The sequence below is a fragment of the Diospyros lotus genome, chromosome 10, assembly GCF_014633365.1.
Source record: "Diospyros lotus cultivar Yz01 chromosome 10, ASM1463336v1, whole genome shotgun sequence".
NCBI lineage: Eukaryota > Viridiplantae > Streptophyta > Magnoliopsida > Ericales > Ebenaceae > Diospyros > Diospyros lotus.
This window is the reverse complement of record NC_068347.1, coordinates 19902140-19921237: the sequence shown is the minus strand read 5'-3', so window position 1 is coordinate 19921237 and position 19098 is coordinate 19902140. Positions and strand designations below refer to the sequence as shown.

Here is a 19098-nt window from a genome sequence, read left to right as displayed (position 1 = left end):
AATAGTAAATGTAAAGGGTCAAGTGGTTTTACCTCGGAAATGGACTGAAATACAGCATTGCAAATCCGTCAAAGGGTAAACTTCTTCTACAATTGACTACTCCCAATCTTGTGTCTATGTTAAGCTCCCCACTTACATAACTTGCACAAAAAATAGCCTTGCCATTTGACCGACTTTTGTCTTGAAAAATTTCTACACCAACATGAGCTATGATGGTGGGAATTGTAGCATGCTTCACTATATCTGGAGAATGGGTTCACCCTTCCCATGATGCTTCAAGGTGGAGATTGTTGTGTGGTAAAGCATCAAATGATGTCGTCTGATAGAGGGTAAAGTTGGCAACCTCAGTAGCCCAAATTGGGCGCCTGATGGATGGCCACTTGGCAACCATCAGCGGCCTCTGCTCTGCTCGATGCCCCTTGATTGTCCTTTGGCCCTTTCTGTTAATCGTGCTATACAATCCATCCTTGGCCGTCGATATTGCCTTTACTTGGATCCAATCTCAGCCGCTCAGATTCATTATATATATACTACAATTCCTCGAGATTGGGTGTGGAAGGAAAAAAGAAGGAAGAAAAGAGGAGAGGAAGAGCGATCGGTAAAAGGTTTCGGTGAGCAAGGGTTTTTCTCGTTTTCTCACTGTTTATTCATCTTTTGTGTATTCTCTGGTTCTTAGGGTTTGCTTCTAATCTGTATTTTGTGATTGAGAGACGATTTTGTTAGAGAACCATTGATGTACAGTGAGTGAGAGAGTTGTATGTATTGAGGGCGTATCTATTTTTTCCAAATAGTGCAGTGAACTCTTCTTGCCAGAGCTCAACGTGGATGTAGCCCTATTCTAGGGTGAATCACAGTAAAAAAAATTGTGTCTCCTTTCTTTCCTTTATGCTTGCTTTTTTATTATCTGCGTAAGATCTATGTTTGCCTTCTGCCGGAAGTGTTTATTGGATTCTGAGAATATCTGTGTTGTTGTGGTTGAATCTTCCGCTCGTTACAAGAAGAAAAATAAGAATGAAATTAGGAAATAATCTGCTGCACCACTGGCTGAGAAGTCTCTGCCTACATCCTCTAGGTTATGACATAGAGTTTCCTCTTCTTGGAGATTTTCCTCCTCACCTTTCTTAGCATTCTCTCTAAAACTCTCACTTCTTGAAAGCTTCACACTCTAGAATTGTTCGCCAGAAAAACAAATATAATGACCTATTTATAGGACACTCCAACCTGCTCACAAGTAAGTGAAGTAGCTAGCCAAGTTTTTCCTCTGAAACTTTGACTCCTAAACCTAATTGCATGCCCTCCATGCACACCAACATTTCAACAGCCTGCTTCAGCACCTCCTATCTACTTCATGCTTCATCTAAAGCCTTCACAAGCTTCTCTCATGCTCTTCAATTTCCTACACATCTACAGCCTGCACTAACTTCACTCACTTACCAATGATCACCTTAATTAGGCAGCTTAACCTACTTTTTGTAATTCTCATCCAAAAGTAGTAATTTTTATGTCATTGAAATCCTCCTCTCTATGTCTAATAACAATCAAAAATCTAATTAGTTTCTCTTCATTTAATTCCCCAAAATTGCCTCCAAAGTAAACTACTTACCTAGGTTTTCAGGTGCTCCCAGTAGAACTGTCAATTAACTGCTATATCAACTGCAGATTCAGAAGTCAACCTCAAATAGGTTGTCACTCTACTGCACTTTCATACCTTGTAAATTTGTCAATAGTTGATTCCTTGGTTGACTATAAGTCAACTACAGGTCCTCCTGCCACCTTTTGTTACTCCCTTTTAAGTCTAATCAATCCTCAAGCTGTCACAGGATCAATTATAACTGATGGATTGGGCTTAATTTGGTTGCAGTGGCTATTTGGTTACAAATATAATGTGTTGGGTTGAAGGTTACTTGGTTTTAGGTTGTGTTGGGCCAAGTTGGGAGACAAAATGGGTCGGGTAGTCTGCATAGATGGATTAGAAAACTGGGATGAGTTCAATTAGGGAGGTTTAGTAAGAATCTACATCCAGTTCAAATTGGGTCTTTGAACTAACAAAATCAGATCTCAACAATTAGGGCTTGTTGGAATAATCAGATCTCAATTCATGGAGAAGTGTTGTCTAGAAAGGGGATCTAAAGCATCCACAATAGGAGAAATCACAGCAGAGGGGTCTTCTGACTGGCGAGGGCGTCAACTAGTTCTTTTGGTGATAGCTTCAACAATGAATGACGAGGGCAAATGGCAACAAGAACTATGGTCACCTTGTGCAATGTTCCCAGCAGCAGGTGAAGATTGTGTGGCGAGGATATGAAGGACTTGAATCAGCTTTCAGGTCATAGAGGATGTTGACTGGGTTCTCCAAATTCATGAATGATGTCAGCTAGAGTGACTAATTCTTAAGTCAGGTGAGATTCTGATATTTGATGGCGATGATGAGGGCTCCTAATAGTGATATGCGGTGGCTCCAATGGAGATGGCAACGACTCTGATTTCTCTGATACTCCGGTGTGTTCTTTTCTACAAGTTCCTAATGTGCTGATGAAAAGTGGGATGCTATATATTGAGGTTTGCTCTGATAACAAGATTGATGTTTACAGTAGAAAGATTACAGAAAATTGAGGGATAAGAGAAGAGAAGAGAAGAAAATCAGGGAGGGGAGAAAAGAAATCTGGAGGAGCGGTGGGAGTAGAGAAGGAGAGGGATGCCCCAAAAAGAGAATTGAGCAGAAGGAAGAAATCAACAATTTATTCCAAAACAACCACCTCTTATGATTACATCACAAATGCCTATTTATAGGCTGAAGTTTAATTAAAAAAGACATTCTCAAGTTACAATATCCAACCAAATCTACTAAAAATAAAAGTTAAAAAATAAAATATAAAATATATATCAAAATTAAAACAAATCAAATTTCCCATCGCTTCTAGCCTCTAGTTTGCCACCAAACAAGCACAACAACTGCCTGTTCATTCTGTTAAATCCCTAAACGTTTTGTTTTGACACGGTTGAGCCTTTGAGGAAAAGGCAAAAAATAATGACTAAGCAAAAGTAGCAAACAAGAAACACATTTCAAGATCTTTTTCTTATATTTGCAAAGAAAAATAACAGAAAAAAAGGTGTGAACCAAAATGTATTTCAAACACTACATCTTCTATCAGGATTACCATGTATGAATCCTTATCTTAGGACACCCACTTATATCCCTGGGACTGAGACTCTGTCAAAATTGTGCAAGGAAGAGAATAGAAATAGGCAGACACCTTTTAAGGAGCCATGACTCCTTCAATAGTGTAGAGCAGAGACTCTACCCAGTCAACTCTGAATAGCAATGTTTGCATTGTGCGCAGAACATCATACCCTGGGTCAAGCTTTCTCTGCCACCCCTACAAAATAAGAGAAAACACTATGTAACTACAAGTATTTATTTAGAATGTGAGCCATCTATTAGATAGCTTATACTATTTACTGAAACAAACATTAAGCTCTGGCCCTTCTTCACATTAAGTTGAAAACTTTAAACATAAAATAGACAACTGAAAAAGTGATGAAGGTCAAAGAAGCAAACGCCATTTTGTTTCAAATGGTGAAGACATTTCAAGTGGAATAGTAGAGGTACACAAGTCGACCTATTCAGAGAATGGAGTTCGCTTAAAGGGTCTAACTGCAGTCAAGACAGCAAGATCCCTAGTCTCCCCTTTTTGTTATTGGGTAAACTACACCAACCACCCCTGAGTTTAGCAAAGAACACACACCCCTAACATTTGAGAAATTACAGAGACCCCCTTACTGTTTAAAAATGGCTCTCTCTCTCTCTCTCTCTCTCTCTCTCCCACACACACACACACACCAGTAGTGCTTCTTCCTAGGGAACAACTATGGCTATCTCTCTCCTCCTTCTCTTCCATTTGATTCTGCAATAAACCCAAGACATCACCAAACTGCAACAAACCCCAATGGCCCCAGTAACCTCAATTCTCCCCTGATTCAAGGATGGAAAAGGTCTCCCTCCCTCCTCTCTATACCATCGGGGTTTTTGCAACCCCATCACCAATGGGTTTTGTTCCTCTCACCTCAACAACCCCCCCCCCCCCCCCCCCTCTCTGTCTCTCTCAATAGCCCAATCAGCGATGGGGTTTCTATCAGCCTTATTGAAAGAAACTCCGTTGTCAATGGGCTTTGTCTGTTTCATCCCAACCACCCCCACTCAATCTCTCTCTCTCTCTCTCTCTCTCTCTCTCTCTTCATAGCCCCATTGCCGATGGGTTTTGGCTCTTTTTCCTTAATAAACCTTCCCTCTCTCTCAATAACCCCATCAGCAATGGGGTTAATAGAAACCCATCCCAATGGGTTTTGCCCCTCTCCTCAACACCCCCCCCCCCCCTCTCTCTCTCTCTCTCTCTCTCCCTCTCTCTACTGATGGGGTTGAAGGACACCCCATTGCTGATGGGGGACACTTTGTAATCTGCATTCTTTGGCTCCCTATCTCAACACTTTGTATCTGTCTTTTCTCTTTCTCGCCATGGAGGCACCAGCAATGGGTTCCTTCACGCTGGTGACTAGTGGTGGTTGGCCACCACCGGTAATTCTATCCTTTTGTTTTATTTCTTTGTAATATCTGTGTGTGTGAGAAAGAGAAGGGGGTGGGAAGGTATTTTTGGCATTTGAGGAAAATTAACAATCGTTTTCTAACAGGAAAGGAAGTGATGCACTGTTAACAACCTCAAGGGAAGTCATCATCATTTTTCAAATGTCAGTTTGTGTCTTTTTGTTTAACCTCAAGGGTGCTCAGTGTAATTACCCTTGGTTATGTTAGTTATAGAAGCATATGGTTTTATGCTACAAGTTGCAATGGAGGGGTTTGCATAGGACTTGACTAAGGGTAATAGAGAGGGTCCTACTTTATTTCATACCATCTCTTTTCTGATGTGTATTTTATTGTGGGGAGCCTAAATAATGGAGCTAAGTTCTCAAACTTGGGCTTTTCTGGTTTCAGCTGTATCGGCTTTATGAACAAAATTGGTTGGGGCTACAAGAGTGATGATACCTTAAGGATCAAGTGGCTAATACTGATCCTTAAGGAATCATCACTCTTGATCCTTAAACTCGGGAGTAGATTTGGTTCCTTATTCACTTTTTACCTTGAGTTGCCACTTGGGTCGTTTTCAAAGTGGTGCAGTCTGAATGTGATGATGGAGACTTTTGACAAAAGACTAGCCTCCTGGAATGGATGGTTTCATGCAAGATTTGGAGATAAAGCTTGATCATATTCATTCTAGTCTCCCTAGTATGCAATGTCCTTGTTTATGATGGTTCCAGTCTATGTGGCTAATAAGCTTGTCAAGGTAGCAGTCATCAATAACCATGTAGAAATCAATTTTTTGGTACTAAAGAAGTGATAAGAACTTTGTGGCCAGAAAATATGAAGTAAATCCACACAGTAATCAAACATGCTTTTCTTGTTTTATTTTAGTCTAAAGCTAAAGCGGGAACACTTTAAAGAACGTCAGATGGTACCTCTAGAACCAACATGGTTACCATCACAGTGCAGATATTGCCATCAATGTTTACTCTATGACGCCGAACTTGCTCAAGCATTTGTTGCATGCACTCAGCAGGATGAAAAGAACCACCTTCTTCAGAATCCCAGTAACTAAAAGTTTGTTCTATCTCCTGTAAAGATTGAAGTTCTTTAAGAAAATGATGGGATGATAACAAGTAAAACTGAGATAACTGATGATTTTATTAACCAGATACAAGAAAACAAAACCAGAACAAAGACAAGCCTCTGCAGTTCAGAACTTGTAGCAAGCATGGCCCTCAAGAGGATAAGCGTCACTAACTGATGAAGTCAAGCTCATTTGGAACATTAAAGAAAATAATGCTGATTGTTAGCTTTTCTTATTTTGTAGAGTTACTAGGAGTATTTAAGACAATGTTGCTGTGCTCTAATGAATGTTGTTTCCTCCTACATTGTTGATTTGACACCAGAACTAGTGGGTGCTCTCTCTTTTTCTTCCCTTCTCCTTTGCTACATTGACCCTCCCTCGTCTGTTCTTTTCTACTTACTGCAGATTCCTCTTTCCTATTCTCAACAACTTCCTTCTTTCAGCATAGACATCTCTAATTATGCTATTTCTATAAGTTCTCTGCTGCAGTTCCCTGGCATATGTGCTACTATTCTATGTTGCTGTCGTTTCTTTCGTCCTGCTATTATTAGTTTCCTCTTTTATAGATGCATTGTTGGGTTCCTTCAGTTTCTAGTTTATTCAAACCATTCCTTGCAAAAGGCGGCTATATATATATATTCAAGCTCCTTCCATTGTTGGATATGCACAGGGTCAGATATATAAACCTCAAATAGATCAAAACTAGCTAACCACATTAAAAAGTGAAAAAATAAAAAAGCAGAGACACAAATACGTGTGAAAGCATGAGAGGGGAGCCTTATAGGAAGTGAAGGCAGCTTTTGGCCATAGGGCTATTGGAGATGGGGAGTAGAGGAAGATGGCAGTGGCAGTGGAGAGAGTTTCTGAAGCATAATTAAGTTCTAAATGGTGTTCTCCAGTACCAATTAAAATCCAGAAGCCCCCTATCTAAAATGGAGAGGTCATGTCATAAAACCAATAGTCCAAAGGCGTTGACACTTGGTTGTGGCATGACACCTTGGCAAAGGGGTGACCTTGTCAAACATGAGGCAACACTGGTAGAGTTGTCAAATGGGTCAGGTGGGCCCACAGCCCAGCTCGTGATGAGCCAAGCTAGGCTCTGCTCGTTACTGTAGCGAGCCAGTCTTGGCCCAAGCTCACTAGGTAGATAGGACCGAGCCAGGCCCAGCAGGGTTGGGCCTCGAAAGAGCCAACCTTAGCTTAGGCCAGTTGGCTCACCAACTCTATTCACCAGCTCGGCCTATTGGCCCACCTAAATGTATTTTTTTAAATAAAAAAAGTTATAATTTTTTATATTGCAACTTTGATTTTAAATTTTTGATATATAATTTAATAAGTCTACTATTTTAAAAATTATAAATTATAAAGAAGACGTGAGGACAAAAATGACAATGAATAAAAAGTATATAAACATTATCCACATGACCATTTAGACAATCTTAATGTGTCAAGTTTCAAATCAAATATTAAAATGACTAAAAATTGTTTTTACAACAACATAAATTATATTATTAGAAAAGTAATAAAATTTTAAATTATAACCATATAATTTTAATAACAATTATATTGCTATATTTTTATAACAATATAACTATTTTTAACTATTATAAATATTACTGATATGAGAATTATAATCATTTATAAGTAATAATAACTTTTATAGTAATCTAACTTTCTTAGTAATATAACTATTTATATTTTTAAAAAAAAAATTATATCTCATACACAATTATATATAGTCATACACAAAAATCTATAACACCTTAAACAAATGCAAAATATATATTTCTTGAATGAGGAACTTCTTATAACTTTTAAATATTTAAAATAATTTTAAAAATGTAATTGAATCATTAAAAACTATAAAGTGATAACTATTAAAAGATAAAAGTTTTAATTTTCAAACATTTAACTACTAACTTCTAAGAGGAATTTTTATTTTTAGAAATTTTTTATATTATTTTCATTAAATAAATATAATTTTGTTTAATTAGTTTTTGAAGAAAAAGATAATAATTTTTTCATACTCCATTGCTATACATCAGGGATACATATATACAAGAAAGGAATCCCTAACTAATTCTAATCTCCTATAAATCTTCAATCTATCTCCTACAACTCATCTATTAATCTCTTACAAATCATTTATCAACAGAAAAGGAAACAAAAAGATTACTTAACTGAACATCGCCTAAATGGAGTAAATTAATTCTAAAAATAACAATAAATCAACACTCTCCCTCAAGTTGAGATAAAGATATTATTCATCCCAAGGTTGGAACTCAGATATTCGAAACATTTTCGTAGCAAGACTTTAGTTAGGATATCTGCAACCAAAGAGCTTGTCAGCGTGTAGACTAGTTTAATGACATTCTCTTCAAGTTTCTCTTTGATGAAGTGATGATAAATTTCCACATGCTTAGTCCTATCATGGTGCACATCTTGGCAATACTAATGGTTGCCTTCGATCTTTACTTCATGTTCTTCAAGTAATCTTTTTATCCAGATCCTTTTGCACATACCATGTGCCATGGCACAGAACTCTGCTTCAGCACTACTCTTAGAGACTATTGACTGTTTCTTACTTCTCCAAGTGACAAGGTTCCCCCAAACATAGGTGCAATACTCGGATGTAGCCCTTCGATCTATGATAGAACCAGCCTAGTTCACATCATTATAGATTTCTACTTCTCGATTGAAACCTTTCCTGAAGAAGAGACCCTTACCAAGAGTGAGCTTCAAGTATCTAAGGATTCTATAAATTGCCTCCATATGTTCTCCCCTTGGATCGTTCATGGATTGGCTCACAACGGTCAAGAAAATCATGAAAAATGGTTATTAATCTTATTTCCCTTGAAGGGTTAGAGAAAAATATATACAAGACTTCCTACCAAATTAGGAAGTTTCTAAGAAACAGAAATAGGAAAGTTTCCAAATCTGATTAGGAAACTTAGGATACAACAAATATACAACAATCTATCTTCTAGAAAATACATCCTTAGTTTAGGAAACCAATATCAATCACCATCAATCAATTACTCTCAATCACACACTGTCAATCAAACCCAATCACTGCTGATCCAATCTTATTTGAGAATAAGGACAAGATTAGTTGCTTCCTCATTAACACTCCCCCGCAAGATCGGGAGTGGATATCATACATCCCAATTTTGCTCATTAATCTGTGAAAACCAACTGCAGGTAGTCCTTTAGTCAACACATCTGCCAATTGGTCACTCAAGGAGATATAAGGGGTACAAATTAGGCCATTGTCCAGTTTTCCCTTAATGAAATGTCCATCCATTTCAACATGCTTTTGTTCTATCATGTTGAATTGGATTATGAGCAATGTCGATTGTTGATTTATTATCATAATAAAGTCTCATAGGTGTTGTCCACTCAATCTTGAGGTCCTCCAGCAATATTTTCAGCCACAATAGCTCACACATTCCTAGTGCCATAGACCTAAATTCGGCTTCTACACTAAACTGAGCCACTAAACTTTGCTTGTTGCTCCTCCATGTCACCAAATTTCCTCCTAAAAAGGTACAATAGCCCGATATGGACCTCCTATCCACAAGGGATCCTACATAGTCAGCATCCATGTAGGCTTTAAGTGACATAGCCTCTACTTTCTTGAACAAAATACCTTTCCCGGGTGTCCCTTTAAGTAATGTAGGATCATATAAACTGCCCTTAGGTGAACCTCCTTGGGGTTGTGCATGAATTGATTGACAACTCCCACTACATAGGCAATGTCTGGCTGAATATGAGATAGATTAATTTCCCAACCAACTTTTGATAGGACCCTTTATCAACCATGTTGTCTTCTAGAGCTTCCCCTAACTTGTGATTTGGTTCAATGGGCGTGTCCATTGCCTTGCAACCAAGCATTCCAGTCTCAGTTAGGAGATCTACCATATACTTTTACTGACAAATAAATACTCCCTCTTTTGAGTGTGCCACTCTATGTCCAAAAAATATTTCAACCTCCCCAAATTCTTAATTTCAAATTCACTTAACAAACACTCCTTTAACTTGCTCATGCCTTCTTCATCACTGCCAGTGACCACAATGTCATCCACATACACTGAGAACTGTCACTCCCCCTGTGGCCGAATGACGGATAAAACGAGTGTGATCCCCTTAGCTTTGCTTATATCCCATGCCAAGCATTACATTTGTAAACCAGCCAAACTAGGCCCATGGGGACTATTTCAACCCATATAAGGCTTTTTTCAATTTGCATACTACCTTTTCCTTAGTTGTTGGGCTATACCCTAGTGGTACTTCCATGTAAACTTCCACTTCCAGTTCCCCATGCAAAAATGCATTTTTTACATCATATTGTTGTAGTGGCCAACCTAGATTAGCTACCAGAGATAAGAGAACCCTGACTGTGTTTAGCTTTGCAACCGATGCAAAGGTATCTAGGTAGTCTAGTCCATAAACTTGTGCATACCCCTTAACCACTAACCTGGCTTTGTTTCTATCCAAGGACCCCTTAGACTTGTATTTCACCATATACACCCATTTGCAGCCTACTAGATGCTTCCCTTTAGGTAACTGCACAAGCTCCCATGTTTGGTTTTTTTCTAGGGCTGCCATCTCAACTTCTATAGCATTCTTCTCATTCTTATTCCCCACTGCCTTAGAAAAAGTTTTGGGGATAGGAAAGGTATGAAGATTGGTAAGAAAAGCTTTATGTGGGGATGACAACTTACAGTAGGATAATAATAAGTGTAAGGGATGCTTGGTGCAAGCTCTAGTATCCTTTCTAAGTGCAATAGGCCAATCAAGATCGCTATTAGAGGTGTTTGTTTCGAGTATAAGTTCAGTAGGTTCAACAGGCTCACCATTAGGTATTAAAGAATAATCAAAGGAGTTACATGGTGATTTATCCATAGGACTATCTAAAATGTCAGTGTTGTCTGGAGTAGGGTTAAGGCTTGCTTTGGATGATGGGGCTTGCATAGGTGCAAGGTCCAGCATTTTCCTCCTTGAGTACACCTACAGTGGTTGAGGAATCTCTAGTGAAGATTCCTCTAATATCATACCCAGTGAGTCCTTCAAAGTAGTTGAAGGAATTGTGACGAAAGATAACTTTGGGTTAGTAAAAGTAAAGGACGGATCTTTGACTATAGCTAGGTTATGTTCCTGAGAATTGGAATGGCTAAAGTAAGGATCAGTTTCTGCAAAAGTTACATTAGCTGACACAAAGAACTTCTTGGAGGGTGGATGATAGCACCGATAGCCCTTTTGAGTAGGGGAATATCCAATAAATATGCACTTTAAGGCCCAAGGATCCAATTTTCCTTCGTTAGCAATTGGGACATGAAAATAGGACACACACCCGAATATCTTGGGTTTCTAGTGGATAAACACATGGACATTGGGAAAGTATTTGGTTAACACTTGAATTGGACTGTGGAATTCAAAAGTTTGTGAGGGTAGTCTATTGATTAGAAAGGTGGTTGTTATTTAAAGTTGCTTCTCCACAATAATGTTTAGGAACATTATGGTGGAATAAAAGAGCTCTTGTAATAGCTAGGAGATGGTCATTCTTTCTTTCGACCACTCCATTCTATTGAGGAGTGTAAGGGCAAGAAGACTCGTGTATAATGCCTTTTTGTTGAAAGAAAACAAATAGATTTTGATTGAAAAATTTCTTAGCATTATCAAACCTAAACATTTTTAATTCTACCCCAAATTGGTTCTTAACCATGTTATAGAATATAGGAAATAGTTTGCCTACCTCAAATTTTGTTTTCAACAGATATAACCATACCACCCTTGTGTAATCATCCACAAAAATAATAAATCATCGTGTCTCAGAAATATTGGGAACACTTGATGGACCCCAAACATCATTGCGGATTAAAGAGAAAGGTAGAGCAATTTTTTTATTAGATGGAGGAAAAGACACCCTCTTATGTTTAGCAAACTCACATACAACACAATGAAAACTTTTAGTACCTAGAATTTTAGATAAATCTGAAAACATCACCCTAAGGGTTTGGAAGGAAGGATGGGCAAGCCAGTAATGGTGCAGCCACAACTAGTCTTCATTAGATTGAACCAAGCATGACATTAGAGGAAATTTCTCCATTTTTTCCTGCTCACCCGGCTCCTCAAGGTAGTAAAGTCCAGCCCTAGCCCTAGCAAGCCCAAGCATCCTCTTCATGCCCTATTCATGTATCTCACACAGATTTGAACAAAAAACAACACTGCAATTAGTGTCCAAAATGAGTCTTTGAATAGAGATGACGTTGGTAAATAATTTAGGGACATGAAGGACATTCTTTAGAGTGAGATGTTCATTAAGGAGAACATCTCATTGGCCAGCGATAGTGGTTAAAGAGCCATCTGTCATGGTGATCTTTTTGGAGCTAGAATAAGGGCTATAGGTAATGAACAATTGGAAAAAATGAGTTATGTGATCAAAGGCTCTAGAGTTTAGGATCCAAGAGTTTTGGTGAACTATTTATGAAGCGTGTAGGGAAAAAGAAGGGAAAGAAGTACCTATGAGAGCAAGAGAGCAGGTACCTTTCTCAGCCATCTTGTCGAGTGATCCCAAGAAATTCCTCAACCTCTCAATCTCAACCCTGTTTAGTTCTAGTGCCTCTCCTTGTTATGAATCCTTCTGTTTAGGGAGCTAATGGCTGCTAGCCATGTACACCTGACCTTGCCCTTGGCTACGTGATGGTCCTCCCTTGGGTGGCCTCCCATGGAGCTTCCAGCATTTCTCTATGGTGTGCCTAGGCTTCTTGCAGTAGGTACACCATAGAGAGTCTATGTCCATGGCTTTCTTCTCTTCTCTAGGACCTTTGCTCTAATTTTGAGCTTTCATCAACACCAAGGCAAAGCTTTCCACCAGGGAAGTTTCTAACATAACTCCCATTCTACTCTCTTCTGCACACACTATGGAAATAAGCTCATTTAAGGAAGGTAAATCCTCCTTACCAAGGATTTGTACCTTTACCGCATCAAGGTCTATATTGAGGCCAGCTAGGAAGTCATATGTCATTTCCTTCTCCAAAAATCTTTTATGCAAGGCAGCATCCGCACTGCACTTCATCTTCAAGCATTGGTAATGATCTAACTCTTGTCATAGGGTCTACAACAGATTAGCATATTCTATAATGGTCCTTGAACCTTGTTTTGTGCTGACAACTTTGGTCCTTATCTCGTAGATTCGTGCTGCATCACGAACTTTGGAGTATGTAAGCTTGATTGCCTCCCAAATGTCCTTGGTTGTTGTCAAGAACATTACCGTATCACTGATTTCTAAAACCATGGAGTTCCATAACCAAGACATTACCAAAGAATCCTCCTCAACCCATTCTGCAAACGCTGGATCTCCCTCCTTAGGACATGTTCTGAATAAGTAGCTCAACCTCCCTTTTCCCTTTAGGAACGTTCGTATTGGTTAAAACCACTTCAAGTAGTTTTTACCATTCAACTGGTAAGTTGCTTGAAGATTTTGTAACTCTCCCCCTAATCGTCCACAATTCGTTTCGGCAAACGGAATTTCCATCGTATTGCTGGAATCAACTGAATCTAGTATTGGGTTTGGAGTAATAGACCTAGTGTCTTGAAAAGAAGGTTGATGAAGGCCACGAAGAAATCAAAAACAACGCATATAATCTTATGGCTCTGATACCATGTCAAGAAAATCGTGAAAAATGGCTATCAATCTTATTTTCCTTAAAGGGTTAGATAAAAATATATACAAGACTTCCTCCCAAATTAGGAAGTTTCTAAGAAACAAAAATAAAAACAGAAATAGGAAAGTTTTCAAATCTGATTAGGAAAATTAGGATATAACAAAATAAACAGCAATCCATCTTCTAGAAAATACGTCCTTGGTTTAGGAAACCAATATCAATCACCGTCAATCAATTACTGTCAATCACACACTCTCAATCAAACCCAATCACTACTGGTCCAATCTTGTCCGAGAATAAGGGCAAGATTAGTTGCTTCCTTGTTGACAACAATACTAACTAAAAACCTGATGTCATGTCTGGCGTGAGAAAGATATATAAGTCTACCAACTAACCTTTGATACCGACCCTTATCCACTAGAGCACTCTTCTCTTCTTTTCCGAGCTTGGTAGTGACTATTGGCTTGTACCCGAGCATCCCACACTCCTCTAATAGTTCCAAGACATTTTTTTCGGGACACGGATATTCCATTGCTAGATCTAGGCACTTCCATTCACAGGAAATATGGAAGATTTCCTAAGTCTTTAATCTCAAACTCCTTGGCAAGCGTTCTCTTTAGACCAACCATTTCTTCTATGAAATCACCAATAAGAATGATATCATCAACATATACAATTAAGATAGATAGCTTACCTTCAGGAGACCTTTTTACAAATAATGTATGGTCAACTTGACCTTGGGAGTAGCCGTGAAGCTTCACCACTCTTATGAACCCCTCTCAAACCACACTCTTAGTGGCGGCTTGAGACCATATAGTGACATTTTCAACTTACACACCTGATTCTTTGTAGCATGTCTCAAAACCTAGGGGAACCCTCATATACACTTCTTCTTCTAAGTCACCATTTAAGAATGCATTCTTCACATCAAGTTGAAGTAGTGGCCAGTTCGGGTTTACTGCTAGGGACAGGAGAACCCGAATAATATTAAGTTTAGCCACAGAAGCAAAAGTCTCTTGGTAGTCAATACCATAAGATTGTGTGAACCCTTTTGCAACAAGGCGAGCTTTATACCTATCAACACTCCCGTCTTCCTCATACTTAATTGTGATAATCCATTTGCATACAACTGGGTTTTTACTTGAAGGCAGGTTAGTGATCTCTCCAAGTCTGGTACTTCTCTAAGGCACACATCTCATCCAAGAGTATTGACTTCCATAAGGGATCCTTGAGAGCCTCTTGGATGTTTATGGAAACCTGAATTACATCCAGATTGCTAACAAATGCATGGACATGTGGTGAAAGACTTTTGTAAGAGATATAATTATGAAGAGGATGTTGCATGCATGATCTTACTCCCTTAGTGCAATTGGCCAATTCAAATCATTCTCAAGTGCCTTGCTAGAAATATTTTCAAAAGATGTGTTACCTATATTCATTGAATCCGAGTTGGGCTCTTGGTCAAGTTTGATCAATGATCGTTGCTCTCCTTGATCTCGAGTATTTGTTTTCCTAGAGTAGACATGAAGCTCTGTATCTGTTGGTAAGTCTATTGCAACAGGGTTGGACTCAGGAAGATTTGGCTCAATGGGAGGTTCAATAACACCGGAGTTGGGAGACACGAATGTAAGAGGTGATGTCTAAGTGGAGGGTTCAGTAACATCCCAAGACTGACATTCATCTGTCATCATACTCTCCTCCTGAATGGTAGAATTGGGATAAAATGGTTGATCTTCAAAGAAAATAACATCCATAGAATGGTAGTACCGTTGAGTGGAATGTTAAAAACACTTATACCCTTTTTGGTTTGGTAAGTATCCCAAAAAAAGACACTCGAGGGCCTGGGGGTTGAACTTCCCACAATAATGAGGAGGGATGTGGACAAAAGCTGAACAATCGAAGAACAGGAGTGGAATGGTAGACACAAACCAAGAATGGGGGTATACAGAGAGGAGAGCTTCAAAAGGAGTTTGGAATTTAAGGACTCGAGAGAGCATCCGATTAATCAAGTAGGTGACTGTGACAATAGCATCCCCCAAAAAATGTTTCGGAACATTGGTAAAAAATCATGAGAGATCGAGCAACTTCAAAGAGGTGTCAATTTTTCCATTCAACAATACCATTCTATTGAGGGATGTCAACACGAGTTGTGATGGATGATTCCTTGATTCAAAAGGTAATCACCCAAGACAGAGTTGAAGTACTCTTTTGCATTGTTTATCCTTACAATTTGGATTTTCGTATGAAACTAAGTTTGAATCATGATGTTGAAATTATTAAAGACTTGACCAACCTTAGATTTTTCTTCCAGACGAAATACCCCTTGTTTATCTAGTGTGGTCATCAATGAATAACACAAACCATCGATACCCCAAAATATGTTTTATGTGAGAGGGACCTCACACATCACTGTGAATCACAGCGAATGGACAAGATGATTTGTATAATTGATATGGAAACAAATTGCGAGTATGCTTCGATAATTGACACAGCTTACATTGAAACAAATTGGGATTTTTATTCTTGAATAACGCAGGAAACAATTTTTCAAGATTTGCAAAATTTGGATGCCCTAAATGAAAATGCAACAGCATAGCTTGATTATTTGAACTAAGGAAGCATTAAAAGAAGAACTCTAAAGATCTAGATTATCAACTGATAGAGCTTGTCCACTAAAAGAGTTATTGCTTGTCGGCAGGTACAACCCTAAACACCATTGCCTAGCATTGCTAATCATCCTCCCCAAATCCAAATCTTGAAATTCACACAAATTCTTGAAAAATTTAGTGAAACAATTATAGTCTTGAGAAAGTTTGTTGATAGATAACATATTGCAATCTAAATTGGGAACAAACAACACTAAGTGAAGAGTGAAATTCTCGATCAGTTTCATTATTCCTATTCGAGCCACATGTGGTTGCGTTCCATAAGCAATCCTCACAGTCCACTTATCATGACATGGGCTAAATGAAAGTGAAAAATCTAAAGGCTCATGTCATGTGATCTAATGCCCTAGAATCTACAATGCACACATTTGAATGACTTCTTTTAACATTTAGGGCATGAGTAATATTACCTTTATGAGCCACAATTCTTGTTGCAAGGACAAAGGAGGAGGGATTGCTTTGTGGCTGACTAAAAAGCTACTGAAGCAACTCCATTTGTTCTTTGTTGAAGAAAGATATATCGACTTTTTCTTCCGTATTCACCATATTCCCCGTAATCTCTTTGCGATTGATTGGCTTCATGTCCTCCGATTTTCCATGCAAATCCCAGCACATATCTTTCATGTGGCCAAGTTTGTGACAGTGCTCACATTTTGGCCAATCCTTCTTCTATCTATTGTAGTGTGGTTGTGGTTATCGAGCAACGAGGGTAGTTGCTTCAATGGATAGACTTTGGATCCCTAACATAACTTTCTTCCCGTCTTACCTCGGCAAACGCTTCTAGAAGGCTCAGAGTTGGTCTTGTAGACAAGATCTTTCCACGAACATCATCCAAGTTATTATTGAGACCAATTAAGAACTTGTATAAACGCTTTTGCTCGACAATTTTCTTATAGTATGATGATCCATCTTCCGAGAACTTCCATTTGTGCTCCTCGAACTTATCCAATTACTAACAATGTCAATTGAGAATGTTGAAGTATTGAGTGACATTGAGATCTCCTTACCGCTAATCATGAAGAACACATTCAATTTCAAACAGCTCAGATGTGTTCTCCATGTGTGAGTAAGCCTCCCTTGCAGCTTCCTAAATCTCTACAATTGTTTCATAAAGGAGAAAATTCTCTCCAATCTCGTTTGTCATGGAATTGAGGGGCCATGACATTTAAGTGAGAGCTTCACAATTGGAAAGAAGAAAAAAACAAGAGATGAAAAATATCTCGAGAGATGTTATTGAAAAATGAATGAATAATATGACAGTCAACTATCGTGAGAACTAACTAATCCTTATATACAACAAGTTAATAAGGATGCCTAACCGCCTAACTAACCATTACAACAATTATAACAAAAATTATCAGCTGCAACTAAGAGCACAATTGCAACCTGCTACTGACAGCTTATATCCTTCACATTCCCCCTCAAATCAAGCTCCATAGATAACAATGAAATAGATTATGTAGTACTTGTAGGCAATAGATTTTCTGGTATCACTGTTATCAGATTTTCTGTGACCTCTTGAGACCCAGCTAGGTACATAAAAACACAAATCTATCCCTGGATAACCCTTTTGTAAAAATGTCAGCCACTTGATGAAGTATAGGCACATACCAAATATCAACATCTCCATTTTCAACCTTTTTTTCTCACAAAATGCACATCAATCTTAATGTGCTTTGTTATAGAATGAAAAACAAGGTTCTCATCTATACTTTTAACTGCTAGATTATCACACCAAAGAACTAGAGTTTGAGCACAATGATAGCCTAACTCTGATAACAATGATTTTAGCCACAAAATCTTGGTCACACCTTGGGCAACGGCCCTATATTCTGCTTCACCTATTGACCTAGCAACTACTGACTGTTTTCTAGAATCCCAAATTAACAAATTGCGCTAAAGAATACACACAGCCCACTAGTTGATCTCCAAGTCACCTTACACCCTACATGATCAGCATCGGTGTAGACAATTAAAGGGTGTAGACAATTAAAGGGTGTAGACAATTAAAGATAGATTCATAGGAGATGGAGTGAATACCAGAACAATACTAACAGTCCCTTTAAGATACCACAACAATCTTTTACAGGCGAGCCAATGTTGTTGCTTAGGAGAAGAGAGAAATTGAATCAACTTGTTGACTATAAAGGCTATATCTAGCCAGGTGTAGGTTAGGTACTGAAGAGAACCAACAATAGTTTTGCAGAAAGATGGATTCGAAAATATCTCACCCTCATCTGTTAAGGATATAACTGAAGTCATAGGTGTGCCACACGGTTTACAATCTTGCATCAATGCCTTTTTCAATAAATCCAATGTGTAATTAGACTATGTAAGATATATACCATTGGAATCTTGATATGCTTCAAACCCTAGGAAATAATTAACCGATCCTAGAGTTTTGAGAGCAAAATGTGTGTCCAGATCATGTATGCACCCTTGTAGAGCTAAAGAATCTGAACTAGTCACAAAAATGTCATCCACATACACCAAAACAAATAGCACATACTTAGAGGTTCTCTTATAAAGTGAAGCATTAGAAACTGCCCTCTTGAAACCCCAATCTTGTAAGGTTGATTTCAATTTTGTGTACCAAGCCCTAAGAGCCTGTTTAAGTCCATAAAGAAACTTTTTCAATCTACATTCATGTGGGAAATTCTGGATTAACAAATCCTTCCGGTTGAGTCATAAAAACTACTTCATTTAGATCACCATTCAAGAAAGCATTATTTACATCAACTTGTTGAATGTTCCAACCAAAAGAGACAGTTAAGGAAAATAAAACCCTGATGTTAGGAGCCTTTATAACAGGACTAAATGTCTCAGCATAATCAATTCCAGGACTTTGAAGAAAACCCTTAGCTACTAGCTGAGCCTTATGCTTGAGAATAGAGCCATCAAGATTGTATTTAACTCGAAATACCCACTTGCAGTCAATCAAATTCATTTCAAATGAAAATAAAACCAAATCCCATGTTTTATTTCTTTGAAGCGCTGAATACTCATCATTCATAGCACTAACCCATTTAGAGTCTAAGAAAGCCTCTTGAACAAAATTGGCTTTAGAAGAACTTACTAAGGCATGAGGTGAAGAAACAACCAGAT

At 38.3% G+C, this 19098-nt stretch overlaps 1 protein-coding gene across 2 annotated transcripts in view; it reads right to left on the bottom strand.

The window, feature by feature from the left end:
* Positions 1-2036: 2036 nt before the first annotated feature.
* The window catches only part of LOC127810918 (ABC1 family protein YPL109C, mitochondrial-like), a 65456-nt gene continuing 48394 nt past the window's right edge, over positions 2037-19098 (bottom strand). The window contains exons 5-6 of one of the 2 annotated variants that reach the window (XM_052350529.1): positions 5509-5664; positions 2037-3377 (exon numbers count right to left, since the gene is read on the bottom strand). In XM_052350529.1, the coding sequence (XP_052206489.1) occupies positions 3258-3377; positions 5509-5664 (276 nt within the window). In that variant the 3' untranslated portion in view covers positions 2037-3257. The remainder of the gene's footprint in view (positions 3378-5508; positions 5665-19098) is intronic. The other variant, XM_052350528.1, reaches the window with a different exon arrangement.